The sequence below is a fragment of the Pteropus medius genome, unplaced genomic scaffold, assembly GCF_902729225.1.
Source record: "Pteropus medius unplaced genomic scaffold, Ma_sr-lr_union100, whole genome shotgun sequence".
In the NCBI taxonomy this organism is placed as follows: Eukaryota; Metazoa; Chordata; class Mammalia; order Chiroptera; family Pteropodidae; genus Pteropus; species Pteropus medius.
In genome coordinates, this window is record NW_024344437.1 from 148,928 (window position 1) to 175,161 (window position 26,234).

The 26,234-nt window shown below is 37.1% G+C and overlaps 1 protein-coding gene across 1 annotated transcript in view; it reads left to right on the forward strand.

The window, feature by feature from the left end:
- Positions 1 to 4,749: 4,749 nt before the first annotated feature.
- The window catches only part of STOML3 (stomatin like 3), a 35,216-nt gene continuing 13,731 nt past the window's right edge, over positions 4,750 to 26,234 (forward strand). The window contains exons 1-4 of the mRNA XM_039873094.1: positions 4,750 to 4,927; positions 21,378 to 21,481; positions 21,563 to 21,635; positions 24,271 to 24,353. Of these exons, the coding sequence (XP_039729028.1) occupies positions 4,876 to 4,927; positions 21,378 to 21,481; positions 21,563 to 21,635; positions 24,271 to 24,353 (312 nt within the window). The 5' untranslated portion in view covers positions 4,750 to 4,875. The remainder of the gene's footprint in view (positions 4,928 to 21,377; positions 21,482 to 21,562; positions 21,636 to 24,270; positions 24,354 to 26,234) is intronic.

Below are 26,234 nucleotides of genomic sequence, written 5' to 3' on the forward strand. Positions count from 1 at the left end.
AAATAGTCATTGCGATGTAAAGAATAGCACAAAGAATATAGTCAATAATACTATAATAACTATATAACTACGTATGGTGCCAGAAGGGTACTAGATTTGTTGGGGTGATCACTTTGTAAGTTACATAAATGTTGTATAAATCACCATGTTGTACACCTAAATATAATATTGTGTGTCAATTGTAGTTAAAAAATAAGAAAATTATTTTTTTAAAAAAGTTTATTTGAGCCAAACTGATAACATATTCAGGAGAACAAAATCTCAAATGTTCCAGAGAGTAACAGTTTTTCAGTTTCTTTTATGCATTTGAATTAAGGAAGGAGCACAAGGAAGGTTAAATGAGGTTGGGAGAAAGCAAGCCGGAGATTAGATTACAATATTATGTACTTTCTTAAGGGTGGTTATGCTTTCAAGGGGTATTACTTCAAAGATGTATTAACCTAGGTTCCCAAGAATGATAGGGCTGGCTTAAAAATCTTGCACTAAAGAAGTTATAGGCCTGGGGCATGACTACTCACCATGACCTGCCCAGTAAGGAATCTATGATTTATTTCAGTACCCTTTTTTCATCCACAGTTACACAATGGTAAGTAGTTGTGTAATACATTTCACTACAATGTTATGATGGCTGACATTACTACGCAATAGGAATTTTTCAACTCCATTATAATTTTATGGGATCACTATTGGTAAATGTGGTCCATCACTGACCAAAACATTGTTATGCAGTGCATGACTGGAACTCTAAAAGCTTTAAAAAAATATATAGTGGAGAATACATTTAAAAACTTTGAAAGGAAAGGATTTTTAAGCTAGACACACCAAATGCTAAATATATCAAAACTTCATATATTTAATATCAAAGGCATCATAAAATGGTAAAAGACAGTACACTTCATGTACTGTCAATTATCAATATATATAAGTATGTAGAAAGTATACATACATATCAAGTATATATAAGTAGATATAAAGGTTACCTATAAATCAGTAATAAAAAGGAAAAAATTTTAAAAAGCAAGATGTGTGTGTAATTCACATAGAAAAAACATGAATTATAAATAGCCATTTGAAAATTGTTCAGCATCATTAAAATTCAGAAAAATTTAAATGGAAAATTTAAATGGAAAACAATTTTGCAAAATTATTTATAATCATCTTGTCAAATTGAACATAAATTTCATTTCTGGTTGTGAATACGTTGATTATAGGGTCTAGAGAATCTTTTGCATATATATGTATCAAGAGACATGTACAAAAATATTCATGGTAGCATTATCTGTAAAATCAAAACTTTGAAATGTTCCAAATTAGCAAGTGAATTGTGGCCTAGTTATACTATCATGTGTTAAGTAGTACTGAGAATGAACAAACAATAATTTCATACAGCAACGTGATAAACCTTAAAAACATAATAGGGAGCCATAAAAACAATCACAAGAGGCTACATGAGTATTTTTACACATGTCGAATAAAAATTAAGCTAAGTAATATAATGTTTTGGTTAGGGATTCAGCTTGTCCTAGGTGTTCCTTACTTGGTGAAATCATTCTTGCTTTATAGGCTGAGATATTTGACTGAGAAAAATCACAAACATTTTGCAGGAAGCAGAAAAACATTTGCTTAGTCATCTTCCAAGGGGATGTATTTGTTGCAAGTGCCCTGGAGGCTTTTACCAGCTACCACCAGGGAGCAATTATTGTTACTGTTGTTTTGAACCTCACTCCTCAGTGACTGGAAGTGCTAGCATAAATGCTATTTGGCCAATATTAAGGGAAAAAGTATTTAGAAATTAGCTAAACTAGCACTTCCAAAACACTTAGCTTCATGACTGTAGAGAGTCATGTGATTCAGAAGGAAAGGGGCTTCCTGTTCCAGGCAAAGATTGCCTATGACCAAGTTGCAAGAAATGATGGAAACAGGATGTTTTCCTGTTGTTCTTTCCATGAGAAGTTAGTTCCAACGTGGTGATGACATGGTGACTAAGTAGATGTCAGGAAGAAACATATTGAAATCTATAGATTGACAGTACAGAACCAAGAATAAACCTCAAGTTTTCAATCTGCAGCAAACTGGAGAAGCATTAGAGGAGGGAAAGGAGAGGCGATGAATGTTCTGACATACCTAATGAATCACTAATCAATCTTCCATTCACCCGAAACAAGGGTAAAGGGAGATATTGTGAAAACTAACCCAACATTCCCATTTTAGAAAGAAGATAGCTGAGTCCTGAGAAATATAGCTCAGCTCCCACTCATGGTAATAGTGGTTACCATTCTATGTCAGTCATTATTCTGACTATTTTACACGTAATATTTTATATAATTCTCACAAGACAACTCTGGTAAAGACTATTATGATGCCCATTTTACAAATGAAAAATAAATAAATAAAACAGGGTTCTGGTCAAGATGGTGCAGAAAGTAAAACACTGTGCTTGCCTCCTCTCACAAACGCATCAAAATTACAACTAAACTATAGAACAATCATCACAGGGAGTTGCCTGAACAGAAGTTCTACAACTGGGGACATACACAAGAGGCACCATGAGACTGGTAGGAGGGGCAGAGATGTGGAATAGGCTGGTCTCACAACTATGTGTGGTGGCTGAGAATTGGGATAGATATCCTAGCTGCAGAGGTGCCCCTGGAGGAGTGAAGGAACCTGGGCCACACTGGGCTTCCCAGTCCAGAGTTCCAGTGCCAGAAAGAGAAGTCCCCACTTCTAGCTCTGAAACCCAGTGAAGACTGTGGCTGAGTGAGATGCAGAGTGGCTAGAGTCGTAGACATTCCTGTTAAGGAGCCTGAATAGGGACTTACTGAAGGACTCTCTCACACTGAACTTCAGCGTTGGGACAGTGGCTCAGAAGGGGCCAGAAACATTCAGGGAAGAAATGATTTTTCTGCCTTTAAGAGATGTTCTGGAGGGGCAGCTTTCTCTCAGAAAGAATTGTTGGCAGAATCAATTGTTTCCTGGTAAAGCTTGCCCCACTCACAGCATGTAGTCTCTATCAACCTGGATACCTTGCCCTGGTGATCCCCTGAGACCACGTTGTACACCTAAAATGAATATAATACTATACGCCAACTATAATTGAAAAATGAAATAATATATAAAAATGAAACATAAAAAGGTTATCTAGTGTCACACAGTTTGTTCATGGCATAGATAGGATTTCTTTATATCGCAGTAGTGTGAGCCCAGAGCTTGCTTTCTTATTCACTATGTCTCTGGCATCATTTACACATCAAGCCATAACCAGGGATGTATAAGAATAATGCAGAGGAAAGTATTCTAAAGCTAACAATCACTGACTCTGTGCGTTCATGTACGTCTGTTTTAATCTGTTTTTCTGGTCTCTAGTTTCCTTTCTCTAAGTTCTAAAATTCCATAGTAATTCTTATAATTACAAACAGTGGCTGATAGCCCTGGTTGTTACAGTAATTTCAGTTTGTGGAGAAGGCAATTAAGAGTATCAAGTAGTTGGCAAAAGTAACCCACAATCTGGGAGGTTTTTAAAAATAAAGTTGCTAAAATAAAATAATTGATAGTTGGGAGAAGAAAGACTAGAAAAGACAAAATGACCTGGGACAGATCAGAGTTTCTTTGTATTGTTTTGTTTACACACACACACACACACACACACACACCCCAAAATATTATTTGGAATATTGATATGAGATAGATAAACATCAGAAAATTAGAAAATGTATGGTTTCTGTATTGGAATAAGCATACAATTGCCCTTAATTCCAAGTGGTATGATGAAAAAGGACTCTTGGAACAGGAACTTGAGTATCTGGATTTGAGAAAGATCTTTGCCATTTGTGAGCTGTTATCTTTGACAGATTACTTATTCATTTATTCAGCAAGTATTTGTTGGGTACAAGCTATGTGCCTGCATTGTTCTAAGAGCTGCAGGTGACATGGTAAAAAATAACAGTTGTAGTCACTCTCTTCATGGAAGTTATCATGTAGATCAGGGGTCTGCAAACGTTTTCTGTAAAGGGGTACATACTAAATATTTTAGGCTTTGCAGGCCATAACATCTCTATGGCAACTACTTGACTATGTAGCTGTAGTGCAAAAGTCATCATAGATACAGAAACAAATGGATGTGGCTGTGTTCCAATAGCATTTTACTTACCAAAACAGGTGGTAGACCAAATCTGGCTAGAAGGCTGCAGTTAGCCATCTCCTGGTCTAGAGGAAGAAACAAATATTAACCAAATAATTGTGTGTATGGTATGTACAAAGGCCTGGTGGAACAGAGAACACATATAACTTTAAGGGGACTGTTAGAAGGATAATGGGGCTATTTCTGATTTAGGGGAGTGTCCTGTGAGTGAGGTTGGAAAGAGAAGAAGAAGCATATTAGCAGGATCTTTTACAACTGGCAGTCACTGGATCATTTTAAGCAGGATGGTGACATGATCAGATTTGACCTTCAAATGATCACTCACTGCAGGAAATTGAATTTCCTCATCTGAAATATAAGGATGGATGTGCTTGCCCTGTCTATCAGATAGTTCACTATTGTGAAAAATTACAGAAGTTGCATAGAAGTATTTCATAAAATATAAATGGTATAGAATATTGCATAGTGATATTTTATAGGAAGCATCAGAAGGTCATACTCTTTTGCACTTCTGTATGAACAAAAGCAGTCTGAACTCAGACTGTTTATGTTAACAGGCTTTCTTCACCGGGGCAACTACTCCTTAGGGTGCTCCCTAAAGAAGAGAAACTTCTCTCACTCTCTCATTTTTGCTCCTCTTCCACTTCTCCCAAGCACACTTGTATAGCTGCCTGGAGTGCTGGCCTGGCCCCAAACCCATAGCAATTTGCCAAGTATAAAAACTTCTCAAGAATGAGATGGATCCTGGGGCGTTCTCTCCTGAGAAACAGGATAAAGAAAATTTAGTGGGTAAGTTCCTTTTTCCTGCCTTAAGCTTTTAAAATGTGTATTAAGCTAAGTGGGAGTTATGGTGTTATAGAGAGTTAAGTGTAAGCATGAGGTAGGTTAATACATATTGAGATTAGTATCAATTTTATTTCGAACACAGGACTTCGGATTTATTGCTTATTGTGGTTTTATTTGCTTCTTGTATAGCAGTCTATAACTTGCTTTTTAAACATTCAGTTTTAGGTAGAATCTGTGTTTATTTCTACATTTCTTTTTTTTTGCATTAAATAGAAAGTATATGTTGAAGAGGCTGAAATTTATCCATTTTCAAACGTCATCCTATGACATTATGATTAAAAGGAAAAGTTGGTTCGCATAATGTTTGCTGCAGACATGTTTGATGCATGGAGAAAAGTAGAAGAAATAAAACTTAGCCCACGACTACCACTACCTTGAATAGAAATGGATATTCTATATTACAAAACATTTTGTCTGCATATTTTAAAATTCTGCTATAATTCTCTTAAAGGCAGATTCTCTTAAAAACTCATTTGTGATAAGAAAACTGAGTTTTAGAGAGTTAAAAACATGTTTTAAAGTCCAAAAAGTGATAATGATAATGATGATGATGACACTAGAGATTGTGTTTGCCCTATTCTGTGTTCTATACATTATGTTGCCAAATAAATCATAGTATAAATTAGAAGTAGAGAACACATTTAGCATTATCAGTTTGTAAAAGGGAAAGTATACATTTAGAGACATTTACCTGAACTGGATAAAAACACCTTTCTCTAGCAACACTGATTGTTGGAGGCAGTATCATTTTGAAGTGCAAGTGGGAGGTCTCTTCAAGAGTATTTTAGTTTCGGTTTAACAGATTAAAACATCAGCTTGGTAAATGACATGATTGAAGCGATATTACCAGAAAAATATTTTGAAGTGTTCCTAGGTTTTCTTGGTTTTGATTTTTTAATATAATGAAAAACCTGCATTGTCACCGAACAAACAGAAATGGGGCTCATATTTTACAACTTCTAATTTAATGCGCTTTTGGCAATTTAAGAGAGGCTCAGTTATCAATCATTCTCTTAGATTTGTGGGTTAAGTTTGCCCTTGCCTTCCTCTATTTTGGATTCATTAGCAAGACAACATTGTTCAGTCCTTCAGTCCTTTCTTTACAGAAATTTTCACTCACAAACGTTCAGAGAATTAAATGAATAACTGAGTCCTTGTTATCACCTCCAGCAAGAGTCTTCTGCAGTACTGTGCTGCTGGCTTCTACTAGCTTTTGAAACCACTAGTGTGCATCTCTTCGTAACTCCAAGTTCAGTGATGTCACAAGGGTAGATCGGAATCTATAGAATGTTATAAATTAAGGTTTTTACCTCAAAATTCTAGTTGTTAAACACTTTCTAGTACACTACTCATTATTAGCCTTTGACATGCTCTCCCATCCCCACCCCCCGACTTTTTTCCTTTCTTTCTTTAAGAGTTAAAGTGAAGTTAATTGTAATCTTGATCCTCTAAATTGTTGAAATTCTCTTCATATAATTGCAGAGAATTTTCCTGGAAAGCTTTTTGAAACAGGGATTCTTGGTCCTCACCTCTAGAAGTTCTGGTACACTAGGTCTGCGATAGACTTGAGATTTTGTATCTAAATGTTTCCAAGCTGGTGAGTTGCTCAGACTGAGACTACACTTTGAGTGGCAGTGCTTCTTTTTAACAATAATGTGTTTTTCCTGAAAAATTTTCCTTGATGCAAGATATATGTATATTTCAGGGCAAAAGGCAAGAGAGAAGAAGATGTACATATATGATGAAAAGATAGTGTTTACACTTAGGATTTCACTTTAAATTTTATTATTGTTACTTAAGGTCCTTAATCTCTAGAGAAAGAACCAGAAAGTTGCTGAAACTCTATTTTAGTGACTATATCTTTACAGAATTGGAAGTGTATAGAAAGAGGGAAGAATTTTTAACACTACATCCCAGGGAAGGTGATTGTTTTCATTTCCATATACCTTTTATTTTTCCCCTGGATCTTTCCTACTCTGGACTACTCTGGAAACACAAAGGACTTTTTTTTACTTGACATGATTTTTTTATTTTAAAATTCGTTTTCAAGATTATAAAGGTATCAAAAGTTAAGAAAACTCAGAACAATATAAAGCAGTCATATCTCTACCACTCAGAATTAACCACTTTGTTAAAATTTGGTTAATTTTCTTCTAATATTTTTTCTATGCATATATTTTTACTAATTGAAATTGTACTGTCCATATAACTTTGTATCCTAGTACTTTTTTCTTTTAACATTATATCATAGTAATTTTCTCATGTTTTTATAAATTAAAAAAAACATAATATAATATTATGTAGACATATCATTATCCCTCCATTGTTATATTTTCAGGGTTTTATTTTTTGATATATCACTGTTATAAAAATAGTATAAGAATGTCTGGGCATAAATCTTAAGGAAAAAATATTTGTACTTGTTGCTGTTGGTAGTCTTGTTAGTTCAGATGGAAAGGGAGAGTGGAGAGGGAGGATGAAACAAGTAATAGAAGACAGGGCAAATTCTCCCTAGTGGGCCTGTATGGAGAGAAGGTTCTTGGCTGAGTACAAGAAAGAATTCAAATGCATGCCAAAGTTAGAGTTGAAAAGAAAGTTTATTAGAGACAGGGTAATGCTCCATAGACATAGCTGTAGTCTCCTCTCAGAGGCAGAGCTTGAGAGAGCCTGAGAGAGACTCAGAGGGACCAAAGAGAGAGAGAGACAGAAAGATAGAGGAACAGAGAAAAAGATACAAAGAGGGACCCCGCATTCGGAGAATTCAGTTTATATGTCATTCTTATTTTCTATGAATTACACTTTAAAGATTTTGTTTAACCATTTTCATCTGATGGTATGGGCATAAAGTAAGAAAAGATAAGAGTACATAGTGTGAAATGCCTGCTGGCAGTTCTTAGACTTTGACCTACAGATTCCCCATGGTTTTAGCCATAGGAAATGAACAATTTTATTTTATGTAAGGTGTGACTTAAAGACTCTTGTTTTTCTGTTTTGTGGTCACAAGTGTGGAAATGGGTTGTTAGCAGTCCCAGCAAAAATCTTCCCTTGTTCTGCAGGAGTCCTCTTGTTCTGGCCTTAGGGCTAATCAGCATATTGCAGTCTCTGAATGTTGCTTGATTTAACATTTTAATTTTCTTACCTTCTCCCTATTGTTGTAGCCACCAGTCCCCGATAGACACACGGACCACTAGAAACCAGTGAGTTATAGGAAACACACTCTTTATTCAGCCAGCTAGGTCTGTCAGGGGTACACAGACCCCAAATCCAGCAGCCCCGAAATGTAGAGGTACAGAGTTTTTAAGCCCTAAACCCCATTCTTCATCCTGTTTGAACACACAAGTCTATTTTTCTTCTTTTTACTAACTGTCAACCCACAGGTCAGTTGTGCAAGTGGGGGTTACAGAATCAGAAAGCTTATTGTTAGAGCGTTATGTTCCCATGGGCGATAGCCAAACAGTAATTTTCCAGCCAGCACACTATATTACAAGGAAAACATTTCTCTTTATTTCTTCTCATAATGGTGTTGGGGTGAGCTTACAGTAAGACTGTACATATGAAGGAGAAAATGCGAGGACATACAGTTCTTAGGTTAGATGACTCTCTTGAGAACAAACAGAATATCCTCTGATGAATCATTATTTCCAGACAAGAAACTTCAAAGAGATCAATATTTTTATTATAGTGCTGAGCATCATTCTTGATAGTTCAAATCATTTAGTATGCCATTCATTTGTGCTAAGAGCTCATATGTCAAGCCTGGTCTCTAGTTTGGGAATTGCTGTTGCATTTGATTTATGTGGATGGAAACTCATTGGAAATTATCATGAGATGGCTGCTGGCAAGATGCCTCTGGAGGAAGTCATGAGCAAGGGCACATGAGGGGGCTTTAATAGTGTTGGTAATACTTAAAATTTTAAGCTAAAGAGGGTATATAAAATATTAAAAGCATTTTTGCATGTTTATGAACATTCCATTTAAAAACGTATGTTAAATATTCCTAAAAAAAGATCAAATGGTAAAAAATAACAGTATAAATGTGTCATAAATTTCATGTAACTACTAAGCACAGATCATCTTTCTAGAGTTGAGATGTAAATCTGAAAGTTTAGAAAACTCTTAAGATTATGAATTTTGTTGTCATTGGACTGGCTACGATGATAAGGTCATCATCTAGCTCTGATTTATAGTTTTGCACCAAAGATGTGGTATCTCTCTCTCTCTTTTAGTTCTAAAAGTTATCTTAAAGAACTTACTTCAGAAGATAGAAACATTTGGGAGTTAGGGTTTTATTGTATGTTCTCCTTGAAAATGTTCTTGCACATGTAGAGGAGCCATTATCTGGATGAACCAGAGTATCCACAAATGGTATTTAGAATTCCAGCTAGTGAAAGAAAAGAGTTTTAAAATAAAACGAAATACTATGTAAAGTGCCAAAGCAAAAACTTGCATCAACAAAGTTACACAGGCAAGAAAGACTAGTTAAGACTAGTACAAAAGAGAAGGGAAGCCAAAACTCAGTCTGAACCAACTCTATTGAAACAAAGTGGGGTGTAGGGTTTTTAAAGGCTAAAGTGAGCTGTGGAAAAGTACTGGAGGACCTTAGGAGGTAGTCATAGGCTATCTGTGTTTACTAATAAACTCATATCTTTATGAAAGGCAGTTTTTTCACAACTAAGAGCAAGGTGCCTGCTGAAGTTAAGCTTCTATACTAGCCCACAGATTCTAGGACATAGGGGTGCCACTATTTTTGATGATTACATTTCAAAAGAATGGCTACCAGGTTCTTAAGAAAAATAGCCTTGGATTGTAAAACTGGAAAAAAGCTTAAAAAAAAATTTATATCTCAAAGAGGCAGAAGAAAAAATTACAATGATAAGTATTCTAAAGAAAATGCTCTAAGAAAAGAGAAATCAGGAGCCTACAGTAAGGGAGAATCTGTTTAATGTTTAGTCAAGATGAGGGAAATGTTAAGATTGTTTTTACCAAAAAAACAGTGTTCCTGTCTGACTAGAGGACCTCCTGATATGGATAATAATTCCTTTACATGTAATTTATTTAATCATTATTGTGTTAATAGAGGTGGAAACTATTGTTACCAGAGAGTGGGGATCCTCTCCCTGCGTGTTGTCCAGGTTCTTGATGTCTCAAACAAAAAATTGAGCCAGACACGGAAATACAGTAGAAAGGTTTTATTAGAAAGGAAAGCACACTTCCAGACGTGAAAGCAGGACTGAGCAAGAGAAGCGTGGCTAGTAACAAAGACTTCAAGGTTTTTATCCCTTTTTTTTGCTGTGGGTAGTTACTTTTCTTAGAGAAGTGGGCTTCCTTGATTGACAACTAAAATTGAGAGGACTCAGTGATTCATCGTTTTGCTTTCTGCGCATGTTTGTTCCCAGAATTCAGTCTGTTATAATGATATTAATGAACTTTTGGGCATATCCATCATATAATGATGGTATAATGAGGCTTAGGTGAGTTGAAGGTCGTTGGGGTCTTCATTGCCCAGGTGAGAGTGACTGGCTTAAACTGGTACCTAATTCTCTGCCTACTGGTTTCTTCGTGTGAGTTAAAAAAATGCCTTCTGGCTTGCTTAATTGTAGGTGGATTAGGGTGGACCCCTTCTGAGATAAGATAACTTTCCTGCTTACCTCTTTTCTAAGAGTCATGAACCCCCTTATTATTAGTATGGATGTTGAGGGACAGGAGGTCTCTTTTTCCATATCTGCTTACTGCTGAGAATGGCTGTAGTTGCTGCCTACAGAGGTTTCATGGAGCTCTTTCCTTTTCTGCCTCAGTCAGAGTGGGGTCTTGGGTTTCCAGCTGAAGTGCCACCTCAGTCCCTAGTCAAGGAAAAGAAAATACAAACTCGTTATTTAAATCATACATCTATGAATTTCTATTATTGATTTGCCTATTAAGTAAGTAAAGGGAAACAGTCTTGATTAATATGTTTCTTAAAGAGTAAAAAGAAGACCTTTGGCTTAAAGTCCCCTCCTCCCCAGACTCTAAGAGCCCTGCCTGGCTTAACACCATTTCTGCTTAACAATGGGCTGATGATCCTTATCAATAGCCAGAGGATCTGAGTCTCCAAGGCAATTATCAAGATTTGAGGGAGAGTCTTTTTTCAAAGAGAGGAGGGAAGAAAACTTAACTAGGTTTATTAAAAAGATTAACTCTGCAAGAGACTTCCCATTTTATTTCCTTCTAAAAGAATAAGAATTTACAAGTGATGTCCCCCTCTCTCTATGACTTGCCCAGTTAAGTGCTTTATGAGATGTCATTTAGCTTTCAAATGAAGGTGTCTCAATTAAAATGTAAGGCTGACTGATTCAGATCCTGCACTTTTCATTCCTGCTCAGTATTGTCTCCTGTCTGTCCACAGGCCTGCTTTGCTGAAGGTTTTTTCAATCTACCTTTTTATTTTTTAGAAAGCAGAGCAAGGAGTGAGTTTTCCATCCTTAATGCTAGCCTGGACTTATATCCTCTGGTCTTTATTTGAATTATTGATTGAGGTATGAGAAACATGCAATAAAGTGCACAAGTCTTGAGTGTTTAGCTTGAGATGGAATATACAAACAGAGAGTGGCTGGACCAATTATATAAAGAGAACTCTGACCACCAACCGGTAGCAGACTGCCCAGAACACCAACCTGCTTATCTTTAATAACAAGCCCAGCAAGGCAACATGCCATAAGTTAGACTTGTGGAAAGCCAGATTGTTCTCTCTAGTGAAAAATCAGGAAGTTAACAATAACTTCTGAAACTATCAGGGCAAAATGGCCAGTACTTGATAAATAACTGACAACTTCCCTACTTTATGTCTCCACTTCCAAATTAGGACCAACTAAAGAAAGCCAAAACTCTTAGCCAATCACATAGGATGCCTAGCCTCTAATTAGCCTGCCTACACCTCCTGTTATGGAGCGAATGATTCTAAGACCCAAGGAGCCAATTGAGATTAATTATGAGCGTTTATTAGCCGGCCGGTGACTGACTCTCTACCACGCAGGGTTAGAGGAGATCAGCCCCAAGCAACCTGAGGAGGCAGCTTATAAGGTCTCCTACTACATCTTTGAATGAACAGATTACAAGAAACAGAAGTTAGTTGTTAACTTTTTGTACACAGATAAATGTATTGGGGAACTCTCAGATCAAACAGGGCCTAATAGACAGTTTTATCATCTTTATCTTGGAATGTTGCGCTTCTCCTGGGGCTGGCGCCTGGTGATATCACCTCCCTGTAACTGAGTTACTGCTCTCCCTAGGGGCTGGTGCCTGGAGATAGCACCTCCCTGAAACTGGAGAATTTCCACTTTTACACTCCATGCCAACAGCCCCCAATCAGGGGACACCTGAAGGCTTAATTGTTTTCACTCTAAAGCTTTCCCACTCTTCCAGCCTTTGAGTCTCAGTCAAAACACATGCGACAGAGGTTGACTCTCTTGCTATAGCAAGCTTCAAATAAATAGCCTTTACTTTTCTCATTTGGTTGGTCTTTCATTTATTTCCACAGGCTCAATAGGTGTAAGTCTATGTAATCACCATCCAGATCAAGATAGTTCTAGCACCCTACAAGGTGCCCTCATCCCTCCCCAGATGATACCCAACTACCAGTAACCCACTACCTAGAGACAGATGCTATTCTGACTTCAAATGTGATAGATTAGTTTTGTTTGCTCTTGAATAAAATGACACAATATAAGTAAGATTATACAGTATGTATACATGGAGTTAAAAAAGGTATATACACTTGTGTCTGGTTTATTTCACTCAATATTTTGCCTGTGAGATTAATCCATATTTTGCATATAGCAGTAGCCTTGTCTTTTTTCTTTCTAAGTAATATTTCTTAGTATAAGTATACTATGACTATATTCATTTGATAGATTTGAATGGTTCTTCATTTCTTGAATTTTTATGAATAAAATTGCAATGAACATTCTTGAATATGTTTTTCGCTCCATGACCTTGTTAAACTTGGTATTTTTAGTCTACCATTATGGAAGCTGTGTATTATTATTTTATTGTGGTTTTAATTTTTATTTCCCTGATGTGTAATTACATCATTCTGTTTTGGTGTTTTTAAATAATGTCATAGTACCTAAAAGTTTATTTAGGAAATGACTATGTATAGTATCATTAGAGAGAAAATGACTAAAGTAATATTAGAGAGGAAATGACAATTTATAGTAACAGATCTGTGGGCAAGTATTATATGTAGCATTCATCTAATATTTAAATATGTTGACTAAGCCAAAGTTGAGAAATAGGCAACCAAGTCACTCAGCCTGTTTTATTTGCTAAAATTCATTTCCACGCCTTGAGTGTTGACCTCTAGTCCTAAATACCCTAAAGGATACTTAAGTCTCCTCTGGTACTGTAGCTATAACTAAATGCCAAGAACAAGGCCTCAGAAGTATGCCTCTACAAGTGAAGGTTGGTTTTGCCTCACTGCCTCAGTCAATAAAGGTACACGAAAATTGACATCAGTTTGTGAAGCTTGTGGGTACCACCTTACTTAAAAGAGATTAAGATGATGGTTACAACACCAACCAGGAAGTTTTCTAGTTGCCAAACAAAGGGTTGGCTTCGGTTATCTCTAAAGTGTTTCCAACTGAATTCCCAGAGTCCTTCTCCTCAGTGTCAGCAGCACTGGGCCTTGGGTTCTGTGTGTGTGATGGCTGTACCTTTCTCTTTGCAGATTGAAGGAAAGATGTCGACTAAACATTCATCTATTCTTCGTCACAACCATATAAAGAAGGAGATTAATACTTATTTCACTAGCCGCACATGTCTTAGAAGGAAGTACAGCAGAGCACTGACCCTATTATCACAGTTGGCCCTACTGTCTCATTTCCTGCTAGACATGAACTATTTGGGAGAAGTTCCCTATCTTATTCTCCTTCATATTCACAGCCCTAGCACATTGCTGGGTATATAACTGAAAGAAATATTTGTTAAATGCACCAATGAGAAACCAATGGCAATTTGTTGGGGATGCAAAATCTAATTCTTTACAAGGAAGTAAGCATATGATGATAGCTTTATGGTATTACGACATTTGCCTGTAGAAAATAGACATTTATGGATTTGGATAAAGCAGGAGATGATTAGATATATGGAAGACTTAGTGGTTACCTGAGAAAATTGCGTGGCTTGTTTTCCTTTCATTAGCCCCTTAGCCTCAAGGGAAAGCTGTGGCAGGAGCCTTGTATAAATTGCAGTATGGGAGATTTCTAAAGCTTCTTTGTAAAGCAATCCCAAGCATGCCCTTTCAGTCAGAATTGTAATCCTCAGATCCACTTCTCAGCACTGCATGCTGGTTTTAACTGTGGGAGGGGTGAAGAAGGAGAAAGGCTTGCTGAAAGATTTGCTCTGCTGGAACCCAAAAGAGCAACAGTTTGTGCTCCTTCCAGAGCTGTGCAGCTGCTGGTGCCCTACAGGGAAGCCAATAATCATGCTCAAAGCCCCACTTTGAGGCGCAGCTGACACCCGCAGGCTCCTTCAAATCTCTCAGTATCAGTGGCCTGTGTAATTCTAATGCTTAAATGTAAATTTTGGAAGATTAATCACATCCTCATCTCATGTCTCTCATAACACATTTAGTACCTCACAAAACCTTGCTCTCATGTAATGATGCAAGGACTTTATGGGACTACGGAGAAGCTCCTTTTGGTCAGAATGGTTTTCTTTGTGACAAACACTTGCTTAGGTAGCTTGGTATTAAGGCTATAGATAGACCAGAAATGTCTAGGGCTTGCTGAGGTCATAAAGCCAAGTAGTCTCAGCTGGCCATGTGTGCTGCACTGCTTAAGTCACAGCCCTAGAATACTCCAAGGTTCCTGAGTACCAATTGTTACAGTGTCAACAGGGAAGGAACACACCAAAGGTACAACAGGAACTGTGCTGCCTTTTCAACACTTTTATCAATATTCCAGGAAAGTGCAAATTGTCCCAGAAAGGCATGTATAAGTACAGTTATCTCAGCCTTGTTTGTCGCAGGAAGCGACACCCAATGGAAGAAATTTGGACGCTCAGACAACTTTGTTAGAGGAAGGAGAGTTTATTAGGCCAGTGGAGTGCACAAAAGCACAAGCTCCTTCTGATTATCTTTCTTACAGCTTATATACCCCAGAAGTGTTCCATGCAAGGGGTGTGTGATTCCTTTGTCTGAGGGTCTATGTGTTCCTCCAAACTCAGGATGGGAGGGGGAGTTTCGGGCGGGAGCTGCAAAGAGGAAAGAATTTCTGGACCATGAGTCCTATCTATTTACAGATTGTTTCTCATGTGTGACTAGTTTCCAGATGGCCATTTAAAAATCTATTGGGTGTGGTTAATCTACAATCGACTGAGTTGGTCATTTCTGCAAGCCCTTCGCATTTTTTGGAAGCTTCCTCTCTTAGTTTGTAAAGGCATAATTGCAAGTAACCTTAATTTCAATCAACAGAAGAATGGCTAAATAAACTGAGACACAGGTTTAGGACAAAATAGTAGGTAACATTAAGAAGAATGGAATAATAGATCCGTGTGTAACAATATGAAAATATCTCCAAGATATATTAAGTTTTAACAAAAGTAGAAAATCAGATAGTGTTGTCACCGCTGGAGTGGTGTGAAATCCGGTGTGGCCCCAGCGGCGTGGCGGGGGAGAAGGAGGAGGATGGAGGACAATAGCATCATGTGTTGTTATCCCTTAGTTCTTTCCCGCTGATGCAGCAAGGAATTACAGGTTGGTGAGATTGAGAAAGATTTACTGAAAGTGCATTTTAGAAGGAAATGGGCCACTGTAGGGAAGGCTGCAGACCTGTGGAATTCAGGAGATGGAGATGTTATGGCGCGAACGATTCTAAGACCCATGGAGCCAATTGAGATTAATTATGAGCCTTTATTAGCCGGCCGGTGACTGACTGACTCTCTACCACTCAGGGTTAGAGGAGATCAGCCCCAAGCTTCCAGCGGAGGCAGCTTATAAAGCCTCCAACTACATCCTTGAATAAGCAGATTACAAGAAAGCAGAAGTTAGCCGTTAACGTTTTGTACAAAAATAAATGTATCCGGGGGAACTCTCAGATCAAACAAGGCCTAGTAGACAGTTTTATCATCTGAACCTTGGAATGTTGCGCTTCTCCTGGGGCTGGCACCTGGAGATATCACCTCCCTGTAACTGAGTTATTGCTCTCCCTGGGGGCTGGCGCCTGGAGATGCCACCTCTCGGAAACTGGAGAATTTCCACTTTTACAGAGAGAGAAGATAATACACCCCAAAGGGAGGGGCAAGTTTCCAGACAGGAATACTTTAATAATGAAGAAATGGGAAGGTCTTGATGGGAGGGCCTAGATGATCTCTATGTGAGGTCACCTTGACTGATAGTTGGCTGCTATATAACTTATTGCCTACCGCACATGTGCTTACCCAGAATTCAATCTGTTATAATTAGATTCATGAACTTCCAGGCATATTCATGAGATTAAAATGATGGTATAATGAAGTTGAAGTTATGGGCAGTTCTTTCTGCACATGCATTTGTAGCTGGTTTAACCAGCAGCTTTTATGGCCTTTGTGCTCTAGGGGTAATCTATAACCCTTTGTGCTCTAGGAGTAATCTATAACCCTAAAAGGGAGGTATTTCTGGGACGTGCTTAAGGAAGGTCTTCAAGGGAAGTTTCTGTGTTATAGAGCTGGGACTTGGCTCCTGTCACTCATGCCTGACTACCTGACAGTTTGATGCCTTTCACTACAAAATAAAATTAACAAATCTAAAACAAGCATTTTCTAAATGTAGATATATGTACATAAGTAAGAAGGGTCAATAAGGAGATACGCCAAGTTCGTAACTATGGAACTTCTTGATAAAAGTGGACTAAGTAGCAGATAGTCAGGGGGGTACTTTAGTTTTATATATATTGCTTGGATTTTTTAAAAAATGAAAATGTATATATACAGGTTGTGTCAATAATAAACACCGATAGATGAAATTCAACTGAGATTCTATCAAAATATGCAAAATATTTTTTTTTTTATCTTGCATAATGATAATGATCCACCTCAATGTGGTCCAAGGCTTTGGCACGTTTAAATCAAGAATTTAAACTTTGGCATTCTATAGGCAAGTCCTTATTTTTATTAAATACATTGTGTGTATTTAGTATGTTCTGTACATTTAGAGACTATAAAAGGACACTTGCACACAAAAGTTTGTAATACCATATATATATCTAAGATTTAGATACATTTCACTTCAGAATGTAACAATTGAGAACACTGGAAATATCTAGTGAGTACAGGGCTTGTGGAAATAGGCACAGTGTCACAGTGTACTGTTGAAGAGAAGGTAGTTTTCTAAAAACTCTTTAAAGAGAACTTACCATCTACCAAAACTGTAAATACTAGTTCCTTTTGATGCAGGATAGGGCAAATTCCCCACGTGGTGGGGAGACCAAGCTTTGTAGTGAGAGAGAAGAGGGTTCTTGGTAGAGAGTATAGAAAGAATTCAAACATATGCCAAAGTTAGAGTCAAAAGGAAAGTTTATTAGAGAAAGGGTAACACTTCATAGACATAGTGTGGTCTTCTTTCAGAGGCAGAGAGTGGGACAGCCTAAGAGAGAATCAGAGACAATAGAGATGAGGACAATAAGAGAGATAGTAAAGACACTGACAGAGCACTGAGAGGGATCCCTAGTGTTTGAGGAATTCAGTTTATATATCATTCTAATGTAGGGAGGAGGAAGGAGAACTAAAATGTTAAATTAAGCTACTTTTAATGACTGAAATCTGCTGATCAGCCCTGCAGCCAGACCATGAGGACACTGCAGAACAAAGGAAGATTTCTGCTGTGAAGGGGAAACAGAAAAATAGAGTCTTTAAGTGGCTGTCCTATACAAAATAAAATTGTTTATTCCCTATGGTTAAAACCATGGGGAACCTATAGATTAAAGGCTTGGAACTGTCAGCAGGCCTTTCACACTACATACTCTTATCCTTCCTCACTTCATGTCCATATCAAAGAAAAATGGGTAAACAAAGTCTTTAAACTATAATGCATAGAAACTAAAGAATGATTATAAATTGAATTACCCCAAAGCTGGGATCCTTCTCAGTGCCTTTATTCTCGTGTCTCTCACTCTCCTTGCCTCTCTATTGTTTCTGTCCCTCTGAGTCTCTCTTAGCCTCTTTTACTCTCTGCATATGAGAGGAGATCACTCTGTCTGTGGAGTGTTAACCCCTTCTCTAATAAACCTTCCTTTTGACTCTAATTTTGGTGTTGAATGCATTCTACATTCTGCCAAGAACCATTCTTTCCCAGCACAGGGCTTGGTCACCCCCCACTTGGAGGAATTTGCCTGTTCTGCCTCAATTTTTTAGTTTTATGCATTAGTTTAAAGACTTTGTTTACCCATTTACTTTGACGTCCAGTGAGGAAGGATAAAAGGTAAGAATACATAGAGTGAAATGCCCGCTGACAGTTCCAAGCCTTTAATAGGTTCCCCATGGTTTTAGCCATAGGAAATAAACAATTTTATTTTGTGTAGGACAGCTGTTACTGGAGAGGACAGCGGGGATCCTCTCCTGGCATGCTGTGCAGGTTCTTGATGTCTCGAACAAAGAATTGAGCAAGACACCAAAATACAGTAGAAAAGAAAAGTTTTATTAGAAGAGAAAGTACACCTCCAGACATGGAAGCGAGCCTGAGCAAGAGAAGGGTGGCTCAAAAGACCTGGTAACAAAGCCTTTAGGGTTTTTATCCCTTTTTGCTGTGGATGGTTACTTAGAGTGGGCTTCCTTGATTGACAGCTAAAATTGACAGGACTCAATGATTCATCATTTTGCTTTCTGCACATGTTTGTTCCCAGAATTCAGTTTGTTATAATGATATTAATGAACTTCATATTATAATGATGGTATAATGAGACTCAGGTGAATTGAAGGTCGTTGGGGTCTTCATTACACAGGTGAGAGTGACTGGCTTAAACTGGTACCTAATTCTCTGCCTACTGGTTTCTTTGTGTGAGTTAAAAAATGCCTTCTGGCTTGCTTAATTGTGGGCGGATTAGGGAGGACCCCTTCTGAGATAGGATGACCTCAGTGTCTTTAAAGGCTGTCCCGAAAGTCCCTAACTAACTTTCCTGACTACCTCTTTTCTAAGAGTCATGAACCCCCTTATTATTGGTATGGTTGTTGAGGGACGGGAGGTCTCTTCTTCCGTATATGCTTCCTGCTGAGAATGGCCTTAGTCCCTGCCTACAGGGGTTTCATGGAGCTCTTTCCCTTTCTGTCTTAGTCAGGGTGGGGTCTTGGGTTTCCTGCTGAAGTGTCGCCTTAGTCCCTAGGAAAAAAAGATTCGAATTGATTGTTCAAAGCATATGTCTATTAATTTCTATTATTGATTTGCCTATTAACTGAGTAAAGGGAAACGGACTTGGTATATATGTTTTTAAAAGAGTAAAAAGACCTTTGGCCTAAAGTCTCCTCCCCTCTCAGACTCTAAGAGCCCTGCCTGGCTTAACACCATTTCTGTTTAACAATGGGCTGATGACCCTTATCAAGAGCCAGAGGATCTTAGTCACCAGTTTCGGGCAATTATCAGAATTTGAGGGAAAGGGTCTTTTTTCCAAAGAAAGGAGGGAAGAAAACTTAATTAGGTTTACTAAGAAGATTAACTCTGCAAGAGATGTGCCATTTCATTTCCTGCTAAATATTAAGAACTTTACAAGTGTTGTCCTGTCTCACAGGTGTAGAAATGGGTTGTTAGCAATCTCAGCAGGAATCTTCCTTTGTTCTGCAGGTGTCCTCGTGGCCTGGCTGCAGGGCTGATCAACATATTGCAGTCTTTGAATATAGTTTGATTTAACATTTTAGTTCTCTTGCCTCCTCTCTACATTACTTTGACTTAACAATTCCATTGCCAGGAATTTATCCTATCTAAAAGCACAAAAATATACATTAAAAAGCATTCAGCACAGCATCGTTTGTAAGTATAAGAAGAAAACCCTAGAACCCTTCTAAATATTCATAAATGTATGACTTGGGCACCAACAAGACAGTAATAGTAAAGTCAATGAGTGAGGAAGAATTTCAGGTGGTATCAGTCAGACTTAGTGGATAGGGGAAAGGCAGTGACCCTATGTCTCTAACTTGGACAATAGAGTGAATAGTTAAGGCATTAACTGAAATAGAGATAGCATAAAGTGTTTGCAGGATTATCTGGATGGAGATACCTAGTAAATATAATTAGTCCTAGGGCTGTGGGGAGAAACAATCTGTTGGAGGAAGTGTAAGGGTGAGGATGGAGGTGGCTGTCAAGCAGAAGAAATGAGAAAAAGCAAGAAGAAATGAGAATTAAAAAGAAGGTAAAATAGTGAACATAAAGAATTCTAAAGTAAAAGTATCAGCTAGAACTGTGTGTTTTACAAACAAGAATCCTAAGACTTGAGAATTATGTTAACTGATGTGATTAAAGCTACAAAGTTAAGGTATTGAAAAATGATTTGAACTTAGCCTCATCTTATTGCTGGGCACTATTCATTAAGCCAAAATGACCCTGTTATTACAATTTGTGATTAGAAAAAAAGACATCCAATGTAATAAGCCAATGTAACAAAATTCCATGAAAAGTCAGAAGTGTCAAATATCAATGTCTGACAAGTCTCTGTAATCTCCATCAATCTGTAAAATGGAATAACAGAAGTAATTACATTTATTAATGTAGCTATTAATATATGGTCCAGGTACCATATGAAAATAATATCACCTAATTCTCATCAAATACTTGAAGGTATGTAACTTCTATCCTCATCATACAGATGAAGAAATGGAGGCTCAGAAAGGTTGAGCGGCTTACCTAAGGTCATAGCATTGGCAAGGATGAGAGCTCTCATAGATGTTCATACTCACGAACTCTTCAATATGTTTTTCCTTGTGACACATTGTCTCTCTTTGGAGATAATAATACTTACCTATCTACCTCCAATGTTGCCTTGAATTTCACCTGAAGAATTCTGGGGCCCAGAAATCTACCTTTTAAAATGGGATCCTGTTGTTTCTGATGTGGGTAGTCAATGGATTACATTCTAGGTAACACTGTTTTGTGTATTTTGAGAATAATAAACCATAGCAGGCTTATATAAATGTAATGATAATTATTATTGATCGCTATGAGTCTTGGAAGAGGCAAGTTAATTTTAATCTAAAAACCTAGGTATTTTTTGTTTGTATGTGTGTGCATGCGCATGAGTGTGTACATGTTTCCTGAATTCATGGGTGTGCGTGGATTTAGGTTTCTTTGTCAGTCCCATCAAGCTTGTCCAGATCTCTGAGTAGTTTCCTCATCCACACCCCTGGATGATTTTTCTAAGAACCGCATCAGTCACAGGCTTGCTTCCTTCTCATTTCCCAGGCATCAACAGTAAACAGCTTGGTGTTTGTGGCTGGATCCTGTTTTTTCTTTCTTTCCTATTGATGATCATTACCTTCCCTATCTCCATATGGATGTGCTTGAAGGTAATACCTTGGGAAATAAGTCGGGCTCTCTATATGGGTTAACGAACCATTAAGACTAAATGCTCTCCCTTAATCTCTTAGATCATTAAGGAGTATGAACGTGCTGTTGTATTCCGACTTGGACGCATTCAAGCTGGCAAAGCCAAAGGGCCAGGTATGACACTGCTGCTGCCCCTGACAAGAATTATTATAGGCACCTAATACTATTACTAGTGCTACCAGCATCTAGTGAGAGGCAAAGAAGAAACATAAGAAGCTAGAACCCTTGCCTTCCTGTACAATTGAAGGATGTTGTCCTATTATGTAAGTTAATGGGAGTGACCACTAGACCATTAGTTTAAGAGTGTAAAATTTTTAGACTTGTTTTTTAACACTTCCTCTGAGAGTTTCAGGTAATGTGAGCAAAGGGTAACTCTGGTTACATTGGCTGGGTGTCACTTATTACCAGGGCCACTAAGAGAATGACAGAAGGATGAAAAGAAGGAATAAAAGGCAAAAATAGATGATTAAGTTACTCAGGGAGCATATTCAAGGAGCTGGCTCTTGATTCTCACTATTTGAAAAGAGCTAATGGAAAAGTGAAAAATAAAATTTCCTCTCCTAGCAAGAAGATTAATAGAACTATAGAGCTGAATGTCATTATAGAACCCCTTTTGTCAAATGCAGTATATATTTCCATCCTTTCTCTACAACCTTAAAATGAAAAATGTTCCAATCTATTCATGTTATTAAAGGATTCGATTTTTGGGTTGGCAGGGGTAGTAAAGTAGCAGGTACTAAAACTCCCTAGAAGTAAGATATTGATTTAATAATAATAGCTTCTCTTGGTGTATATTTAACTGAACCATATGTAATTGTTAATATTTATTTTTGACTTATAAAAGTAGCAATTTCATGTGGTAAATTCTAATATTCTGGAGAGGAGCGGCTATCATAAGCAGTATCTTAGAAGACACATGAAAAACAATGGTTATTAGCTCTATTTCTCTAATATTTGTTTTCTGTTCTCTATTATGGTATATTTGAGTAAAATCATTCTTTCTTCTACTAGACTATATGATCTCTGGGAGGTAGGAATTTTCTTAGTCACATGATATTCTGGGTGCTCTGCACTTGGCTGTATACCATGGTAAGCACTCAGATCCTGTTACATAAAAATATAAAATGAGAACCTTCAAAAAAAGAAGCTTGTTAAGGAGTCTTGGTCATTGCAAGTAGTATAATCCTATTTCTCTAATTTCATAAAAGACATAAAAGAAAGAGGGCAAGAATTATAGATTTTCTTATGAGTTTGTCAAAACAGAAGTGTTAGAATCATCCAACTTATGGATAAATGAACATGGTTAACCCTTTCATGTTGCATCTGCTGGAGCCAAGATTATAAATTAGAATAAAATTGGATTTGAGAGAGGTAGAAGAGTCATAATCAGGAATACTCTAGAGAAAAGTATATCTCTTTCAAATAAATTTTCCAAGAAGATTTTATCATTAAATGTCCCAGGATAACTACCCTTGTCATGCATGTCTCTGGGGCAAATGAGTTACTTTAGAATCAAGAGCCGGAGGAATACTAGCCAAATTGGTAATGGAAAATCTCTTCACTTTTGTAAATTGTAAATTATTCTTTAATAATAAAAGCATTAATAATAAGAGATATCACTTCTTGAACAGTTAATACTTATCTGGCACTATGTTTAACACTTTATTTTGTTGCCTGTTGAATCATGCTTAATCTTCACTACTATCTTATAGATATTACGTAACTGAAGCTCAGAAAAGTTAAGTGAATGTTCCCAAGTTACAAGGTAGAACTGGGGCTTAATTCTCTTGTTTTAAGGGCCATGATCTTAACCAGTGACCTGGCACCAAAAAAAGGAAGTAAATCAGGCAGTAATCCTCAACATAAATCTCTGAAAGGATTAAAGACCAACAGAAAGAAAGCAGTTTAGCAGCATTTTCTTTTGATGCTACCAGCCCTTTACAGGGTACTCACCCTAAATGCTTGTTTCTTCTTTGAAAACAATAACAATAGTACAAAATCATTCTGGTAAATGGAAATGGATTGGTGTCCCCATCTTGCTGAAATGCCTTGTGGTTCTAATCTTTGTAATTCTTGCCCTAGAGGACGTTCACCAGGGCAATGTTAAGAAGTCACAAGATCTTCACATGAGTTTTCTTAGCCCCATCCTTTCCCTACCCAGCCTCAATCCAAATATCTCATGATTTAGAGATAAGTCAAAGTTTTTACAATTGTGAAATGCCATTGTATTTGAACTAATCATAGTAATGGAGAAACTGTAAATCTATAATACATTGGTTTTGGAGACTCTGATATCCTGAGAAGATTTTAATTCTAATGTTCCTTCAGTAATATTGAATGAATGAGAATGTTGACAGTTACAGATATTCAAGGCCAAAATTTTATAACTTCAATCTTTTATACAGATACCTTTAATATAGCAAAGCCAATTTCTAAAATATCCTTTAAAATTAATGTCAGATTCAACACTTGGATAGAAGTAGATTAAGTGTTTTAAAAATAAAATCTAAAAATTAAATGTCCAAGATCTTTAGTTTCTTACTAAAAGATTTTAATTCTTAGGGAATTACTTTTCTTTAGTCATTGACTGATAGAAGGAAACAACTTTCTCCAAAGTTATAAGTATATATATTGAACATCATCTGGGAAACATTTTAGCCTCATGAAAATAATGTGCCATATAGCTGGGAGACAACTTATAGTTATTTTAAATAGGATAAAATTTAAAACCATAGTTTCTTTTTCTTAGGTTTAATACTGGTCCTGCCCTGCATAGATGTGTTTGTCAAAGTTGATCTCCGAACTTTTACTTGCAACATTCCTCCACAAGAGGTAATACTGGTTAAAGATATGTTACTAGAATAAAACCTATGTCATCTCTGTTACATGAACAATTTAAATTTTACAGGATGTTTTCAAACTATAAGAGGGAAGATGAACTAAATTCCTAGACCTGCTTGAGAGTTTGAGGTGGCTCCAAAAACTACTGGGTTTTGTTTTGCCAAATGAGAATAAAGCCAAGTTTAAGAACTAAATTGCCAGAAGACTTAGGTGAGAGAAAGCCAAGAAAAGAGATAAGAAGTCCAGTTGACAGAGAAACCAGAATGCGAAATGACAGAGTAAATGCTTAGAAGAGTGATAAATCACTATATGAAGGACCCAAATTTAATTTGGTATAGGGCAGTGGTTGGTTATGATATCATCCTCTCCCATCACCGTCTCAGACATTTTTTTTAGTAATATCTATATTACTTCTGCTTTAGAAGTTTTTGTGTGTTTAATGCAACAAACTGGGGTCAAAGTGAGGAAAGAGCAGATATAGCACAGGGCCTATCTGTACATGAATTTCAAACACTTCTATTCAATTCTTAAAGTACTGCACATAAGTGACCAAAAAGAGTACCTGGGCAATAAGTAAGAGAAACAGAGCTATTAATAATCATGTCACCCTTTGATAACCAAAATGATCTGGGAAGAGGAAAAAAAATGTGAATAGTACCTATGATGTGGGAGGGGAAAGGTCATAAGACAGAAAATCACCATTTATGAATAAATATTTATTTTCTTCTCTGTGCTTCATGAAACTCAATAGAGAACCATGCCACCGGAGGGAGCCACAGAGTCCTCATCTTAGAATTCACCCTCAATCATAAGAGAGTTTGAGATGCTTAGTGACCTATCCTGAGCCTCTTCTGGCTCCATATTAGACAATTATAGATGAGAAAAGTGAGTTCTAGGTTCTGCTCGCATGGTACGCCACCACAAATTTATCATTTGCTGCAAAACATCTTATCATATTATTCAGTATGATTAATGCAGAGTCTCTATATAAAGCTAAATTGATTTTTAAAATTAAAATCATGGGATGATATTGGTTAATAAAATCAAATAGGTTTCAAGTATATAATTCAAAATATGTCATACATATATTGCATTCTGTATTCACCATCCAAAGTTAAATTTCCTTCCAAATATTTCTCCCCTTTACCTTTATCTACCTTCCCCTTCCCCCTTCCCTCTGATAACAGCAAATCCACTGTCCATATCAATGAGTTTCTGTTTGTCGCTTTCAGTTTTATATCCTACATATGAGTGAAATCATATAGTTCTCAACTTTTTCTGTCTGACTCATTTCGTTTAGCATGATAATCTCATGATCCATAATGTTGTCACAAATGGCAGTAATTCATCTGTTCCTATGGCTAATATTCCATTGTATGTATGTACCACATCCTCTTCATCCAGTCACCTATCAAAGGACACTGCATTCAGTTGTTTCCATGTCTTGGCCACAGTGAATAATGCTGCTATGAACATTGGGGTGCATATATATTTATGAATAAAAGTTTTCAAGTTTCTTCAGTAAATATTCATAGGAGAAATTGCTGGGTCATATGGTAATTCTTTTCTTAGTTCTTTGAGGAAACTCTATACTGTTTTCCATAGTGGCTATACCAATTTATATTCCCACCAGCAGTGTATGAGGCCTCCTTTCTTCCCACAACCTCTCTAACATTTGTTATTACTTGTCGTGTTGATGATAGCCATTCTGACAGGTGTGAGGTGATATCTCTTTGTGATTTCGATCTGCATTTCCCTAATAGCTGGTGAAGTTGAACATCTTGTTATACATCTGTTGGCCATTTGTATATCTTCTTGGGAGAAGTGTTGGTTCAGGTCCTCTGCCCATTTTTTAATTTGATTGTTTTTTTA